We start from the raw sequence: 7106 nt of genomic DNA, 5'->3' as shown, positions 1-7106 counted from the left end.
GGAAAGAACTATCTAAGAAAATTAATGACTCAAATGCACCTTCCAAGTATAATGATTCTCTCTGTTCTTTCCTTGCACAGATGACCTGACTGAAAGATGGTCTGTTCGCCTGAATATTGAAGGGGTGGAGCCAAGCATGAAGGCTGCAACATAAGGAGTCTCGAACAGGGGCACCTCACTGCATTCCTCCCATCTCTCAAGGGTGACATGAACCGCCTTGTGGTCTCCCTGGCCACTGCTTGGATGCTCTGCAGCTCAGCCAGCTCGGAGAGAATCTTTCATTCCCGAGACCGTTCCGATATCAGAGTGGCCCACCGGGCAATCCCCATTGCCGGGGAGAGTTCAGCACAGGTAAGTCGCACAGGCTGACACAGAACAGAGACAAAATCTGTGATAATCAAGGTCTGTAGCCTCTTAAGCACTGAATGCATGCTGCAGCTGGAGTTAATATATGTTAGAGTATGATTTTTTTGTTGGAGCTTTGTTGACTGATTTTTGGTTGTTTCAATGGATTGCAATAAATAATAAAAGGAATCCACCAAAACCAGCTGGAATTCCGAAACAAAATGCTGGAAAACGTTACCAGGATGCAGCCTACATGAGAAGGTATGAGGTCAGATAAAGTTGCATTGTTTTCTCTGGAGCATTCGAAGCTGAAAGGGAGAACTGAACGAAGTTCATAAAATTGAGAGAGGAATACTCGGGATCTTCTCCACGGCTTAGAAACGTCAAGAGGTTGGGGACATACATTTACTGTAAATTGAGAAAGGGGAAGTTTAAAGGCGATGTGGGTGTGGGTGGGAACGGGGAGCGAGCTTTTCACGGAGAGAGTGGTTGATGCTTAGAACTTGCTGCTAAGGGGAAGTAATGGAAGTGGACACAACAGAGGCATTTGAGAGCCGGTCAGACAGTCGCAGGTACATACAGGGAATGGAGGGATGTGAATCACGTTGGGCAGCAGGGATTTAGTTTAATTCGGCAGTGCAGACACTGTGGGTTGAAGGGCCTGTTCCTGTGCTGGACTGTTCTATGTTTTATGTTCTAAGTTCTAATTCAGCAGGTCAGACAGCATCCGTAGATGGAAAAACAGTTAGTGTTTCATTTATTCTCTCCTTCTCAGTTCTCAGGAATGGCCTTTGAACTGAAATACTAATTGTTTCTCTCTTTCCACGCTTGCGACTTGGACTGCTGAGTGCTTCCAGTGTTTTCTCTTTTGATCTTCAAGTGTTAACGAATGTCCTCCTCTCTGCCCCAATTAGAAGTTCCTCTCCAGGTATGGATGGATGCAGCCTGTTAATTGGGAGGGTGCTGCACGACAAGTTGCGGCTGCAGCCGCAGATGAAGATCCGGCTCCGCCGGACCTGAAGAGCACCGTTGGAGAAGACACTGAGGTCCTGCATCAGATGGAGCCATCGCCAAACCAAGGCGCTGCGAGCCCGGCTTTTATTGAGGCACTGAAAGAGTTTCAGGAAAGCAATGGGCTGTCAGTTACTGGTGTTGTGGATGCACCCACAAGGGAGGCAATGAATGTACCAAGATGTGGAGTACCAGACCAGCAGACCCCACCTCATGTCCCAGCGTCCCCTCATGCCACAGACAGGATCAGCCAGGCAGCTGAGAGCAGGGCCAACATGACCGGAAGCGAACTCGTCCGCAAGAAGCGGTTTCTGCGCCGCTTCTTTCACGGCCAGAGGTCCAGAGGGAGGCGTACGGAGGTTGCCGATGGCAACGTTTCTGGCCTGGGCTTTGGCAAGCGCAGGCTGAAGTGGCGGCTGCTGAGCGAGGGTTACAGCTCTCAAATGTCAGTGGCCGAGCAGCGAGCGGCCATCCGGCTGGCCTTCAGGCTCTGGAGCGAGGTCACACCCATAGACTTCGAGGAGGACCTGAGGTCCTCGGTCGGTGCTGTGGACATCACGCTGGGATTTGGAACAGGTAATGGAGTCAGTAGGTCTCCTCTGATCTCTTATTGGAACCAAAAGGATGGGATTATTTAGGATTAGGGAATTGAAGGTTTGGGGTGGATTTGCTGAGCTAAAGAGCACGACCTTCCCAACCACTGAGAACATTTTCAAAGACCAGACTCAAGAAGGTGTCATCTATAATGAAGGACCCTCAACATCCCAGACGTGTCTCATTACTTCCATCGAAGAGTTGATACAGAAGCCTGAAGACCCACACTAAACACGTTAGGAATAGCTTCTTCCCCTCCACGATCAGATTTCTGATCAGTTCATGAGTCCATGAATATTACCGCACTGTACCCCTATTTGCATTATCTATTTATCTTTTGTAACTTTATGGTAATTCTTTTGTCTGCCACAGAACAACACATTCCATGAAATATATTGTGATAGTCTAACCCGATTCTGATTCAGACTCAAATTTTGACTCATTGACTTTATTTGGCAAATATAATTATGAGCCATCAGGCTCCTGACCAGCATGTATAACTTTCCCCACCTCAACACTGAACTAATTCCAGTACTTATCGACTCACTTTCAAGGACTCTACAACACACGTTCTCAGTATTATTTACAGCATTTGTTTACTGTTATTATTTTCCGAGTTTGCATAGTTTCTTTTCTTTCGTTCATTGGTTGTTTGTCAGTCTTTGTGTGTATTTTTTCATTGATTCTATTGTATTTCCTTGTTCTACTGTGAAATCCTGCAAGAAAATAAATATCATGTTTGTATATGGTGACATATATGTACTAAGATAATAACTTGACTTTGACTTTGAAGTCTGAACAGAGACTAGTATTACTCTGGAGGTCTTTGCTTTACTGTGGCAGGAGTTGTTCTGGCCAAGGAGAACCTTGCACCAATGAAATATCAGAAGAATAAAGTTACCGTTTTCAGTCCCATTGTGAACTTCCATCACTAGCTACCAACTCCATCTTGCTCATTGGCATCTGTATCAAACAAAAGCAGACCATTCCAAGAAATGGTTTCTTGACCCTGAGATGAACGTTGTTGCATGTATTCAGGCCAAGAAGAAGACCATGTGGTGTAAGTACTATGTAAGTTATGGTCTATCTCTGCCACGTCACCCGCTTCCGCTCCTCTGCTGTTGAACACATAATGCCTTTGTTGCCTTCATACTTGAAACATGTTCCAGAGCATTCTATTCACATTACATTCAAACCCAATAACTCCACTAAATCTTACCCAGTCCTCATGACGTCTGAACTTCTTCCTGACCTGTGACCCCTGACCCTCTCATTTCTCTTCCCTCTCCGGTTTCCTGTTGCACCTCTGCTTACGAGTCACGTCAGTGTGAATACTCTCAGCTTTGCCTCCTGATCCCTCCGTGGCCACACCTCTCCCTCTTTCACTCACACCTTCCAACCCTGAGCCACTCTGAGCTCCTCTATTTCTGGTCTTCGGATCATTCCCGATTTTCATCTCTCACCGGTGCATGTTGTGCCTGCATCTGCCCAGAATCGAAGTTCTGGACTCCCCTCAAACCTCTCTGCTTCTTGGCCTCGCTTTCCTCCCATAAAGCACTCACCCAAAGCTCCCTCTCTGACTAAGCTTTGGGTTTTCTGCTCAAGGAATCCCTCCTTCAGCCTGTTGTTTGCTTTCATTCCTGTGAATTGTTCTGTCGTGCAAACACGAGGAAATCTGCAGATGCTGGAAATTCAAACAACACACACAAAGTGCTGGTGGAACACAGCAGGCCAGGCAGCATCTATAGGGAGAAGCACTGTTGATGTTTTGGGCCGAGACCCTTCATCGGGAAGGGTCACGGCCTGAAAGGTTGTTCTGTAGTGTTGGCAGTGCTACATAATTGGAAGCTAGTTGCTAGACACAAAATAGTGGCCATGAAAGGTGTTAGTAAGCCCTAACACCGATCCAGGATTTGTGCAGCTTGTGATTGTTTACACTCATGTGGCCACCTTAATAAATACCTCCTGCACCTAATAAAGTGACCATGTTCAATGTCTTCTGCAGCTGTAGCAAGTTTCAACATGTTGTGCATTCAGACATGACCTTCTGCACACCTCTGTTGTTATCAGTGGTTATTTGATTTACTGTCGCCTTCCTGTCAGCTTAAGCTGTCTGGCCATTCTCAAAGTTCTAGGTAACTTTATTATCAAAGTGCATGTATGTCACTATATACAACCATGGGATTCGTTTTCTTAAGGGCACGCATGGTACATCCAAGACTCAATGAAAGACTGCAGCCAACAGGACAGACATACAGCAGGACATGCAAACTGCCCTAATAGAAAAGAAATAATAAATAAATAGATAGATAGATAGATAAATAAATAAATAAGCAAGCAATAAATATCAAGAACATGAGATGAAGAGTCATTGAAAGTGAGTCCACAGGTTGTGGGAAATGTACTGTGATGGGGTGAGTGAAATTATCCCCAGTTGTTTCAGAGGGGCAGTAACTGTTCCTGAACCCGGTGGTGTGAGTCCTGAGGCTCCTGCACCTTCTACTTGATGGCAGCAGCGAGAAGAGAATATGTCCTGGATGATGGGGGTCCTTGATTATGGATGCTGTTTTCCTGTGACAGCGCTCTGTGCAGATGTGATACTCCTCTGACCCCTGCTCATCACTGAATGATTCTCCATCCTCTGTAAACTGTTGTGAAAATCCCAGGGCATCAGCAGTGTCTGAGATACTGATGCCGTCCAGCATCTACAATTATTCCATGGTCAACGTCACTTTGATCAGATTTCTTCCCCATCCTGATGTTTGGTCTGACAACAACAGAACCTCTTACCAGGTCTGTATGCTTTTATGCATTGAGTTGCCACCACGTGATTGGCTGATTAGATATTTGCATTAACGAGCAGGTGTAACTCATAAAGTGGCTACTAAGTATATATCTTGATCATTTTCCATTAATTCCTAGTACTTTGCTGTACACAGTTGACCTGATATCTATATAAATGCAAGCTATTTGGTTCTGCTGCAGTGTGTAAACTCATTTGCTAGACATCTTTTAGAAAACAGAAAGGCACACCTTTCCCTACCAGGACCTTTATTCCTCAATGTCTAAGAATTTGAGGGCTGAGCCTGACATGTTGCTTAACCAGAAGTGAGGCAGGGATGATGCGGTATGGGGACGGCGGTGACTGGGTCAGGGGTCACGGGGTTGAATAGGTCAAAGGTCACAGCATGGGGAACAGTTCAGATTCATGGAGACTGAGCAGGACTTGGTGGTACAGGCACCAAATTTGAACTTAAAGTGAACAGAATGCAGGTGCTTGGGCTCTGGTGGATGGAGGTAACAGAAGTGTAAAGTATTCAGTAGCCAAGAAGCAGAAGCAGGTTGTCTTGGTCTTGTGCGTACGCAATACCCATCTCAGGGTCAAGATTTTCGCTGTCTGTTTCGGTGTATGTATGATAAATAAATTAAATCTGAAGCTGAGTTCTGGTGCTCACCACTCATCTAAAATACGGCAGCCCTGAAGAGCCTAGTGATCTCTGCAGCGGTAAAAATTTCAACAATCTATTCTTCATCTGATTGATATCCTTTTCTCAGGGGTCTGTCTGTCTTCACTGGGCTCGAGGGGACTGTCTTAGCCCTTTCATTTGGAAATATTGTCCCAGATTTTCAGCTGTAATGATGGTAAAACTATGAATACCTCCTTGATTTTTACCTTAAGGTCAACATCAGCGGCCTAATTATTATCTCATGATGCAGAGGAATCCTGCAGATACTTGTAGACCCCTCCAGCAAGACCAATGCCAACCCAGGTTACTTATGAAAATCTTACTCAAGTTATACAAGGGGTGATTGATAAGTTTGTGGCCTAAGGTAGAATGATACAATTTTAGAAAATCTAGCACATTTATTTTTCAACATAGTTCCCTCCTACATGTACACACTTAGTCCAGCGGTCGTGGAGCACATGCAGTTCAACTCTTTGAGTGATTATGCAGAAAGTTTTAAGTTAATAACTCATCTCCTTCTACCTTAGGCTACGAACTTATCAATCACCCCTGATGAGTTATTAACTTCAGACTTTCTGCATAATCACCCAAAGAGTTGAACTGCATGTGCATGTAATGAGAGCTGTATAACTCATCCCCTTCTACCTTAGGCCACGAACTTAACAATCACCGCCCCCCCCCCCCCCCATGAAGATCAAGTGATTACTTATGCTTCACTGTTGTTCAATACCATCATGTCACGAATGAATCGTAATTACACCATTCATAGGGCTTTCGGGGTAAGATACAGAATTAGATTGCCAGGCCTTTCTTCTGAGGCTCGGGACTCGGCCGGATTTGAACTCAGGACCATCTACCTCAGAGTCCAGTACTGATGCCACTACACCACTGGCTGGCCCTCTGGACCACGATAAGAGATCAGCAAATTACTTGGCTCAAGAGAGATAATTTTGTGAATGAATCGCAGGCACCACAGTAGCATGGTAGCTAGCGCAACACTATTGCAGCTCCGGACATCGGTGTTCCGAGTTCAATTCTGACTGCACTTGTAAGGGTTAATTGGTCATTGTATCTTCCCTGCGATTAGGCTAGGGTTAAATAGATGGGTCGCTGGGCAGTGCAGCTTGTTGGGCCGGAAAATCCTGTTCCATACTGCATCTCTAAAAGAAAATAAAAGTTCCTTGTAAATAGGGGCTACGGTAGTGCAGTGGTTAGCTCAATGCACCAGCACCAGCACCAGCTCTAAGATTGGGGTCTGATTCCCACCACAGCCTGTAAGGTGTTTGTGTGTTTTACCCGTGAGCGTGTGGGTTGTCTTATTTCTTTCCACAATCCAAAGATGTACGGTTAAGGTTAGTGAGTTGTGTGCATGCTATACATGATAAACAGCTTTAAGTTCCTTGGCATCCACATCACTGAGGACCTCACGTGGTCTGTACACACCAGCTGTGTGGTGAAAAAGGCACAACAGCGCCTCTTTCACCTCAGACGGTTGAGGAAGTTTGGCATGGACCCCCAAATCCCAACAACTTTCTACAGGGGTAAAACTGAGAGCATCCTGACTGGCTGCATCACTGCCTGGTAAGGGAACTGTACCTCCCTCAATCGCAGGGCTCTGCAGAGAGTGGTGTGGACAGCCCAGCATCTGTAGATGTGAACTTCCCATGACTCAGGACATTTCCATAGACA

The 7106-nt window shown here is 45.6% G+C and overlaps 1 protein-coding gene across 1 annotated transcript in view; it reads left to right on the top strand.

Annotated features, from left to right (window-relative positions):
- Positions 1-207: 207 nt before the first annotated feature.
- The window catches only part of LOC132377429 (matrix metalloproteinase-21-like), a 142690-nt gene continuing 135791 nt past the window's right edge, over positions 208-7106 (top strand). Inside the window, exons 1-2 of the mRNA XM_059943953.1 lie at positions 208-351; positions 1260-1932. Of these exons, the coding sequence (XP_059799936.1) occupies positions 208-351; positions 1260-1932 (817 nt within the window). The remainder of the gene's footprint in view (positions 352-1259; positions 1933-7106) is intronic.

This window comes from Hypanus sabinus, chromosome 1 (assembly GCF_030144855.1).
Source record: "Hypanus sabinus isolate sHypSab1 chromosome 1, sHypSab1.hap1, whole genome shotgun sequence".
NCBI lineage: Eukaryota > Metazoa > Chordata > Chondrichthyes > Myliobatiformes > Dasyatidae > Hypanus > Hypanus sabinus.
The sequence above is the reverse complement of the archived record's forward strand: the minus strand, read 5'-3'. Positions and strand labels throughout refer to the sequence as shown.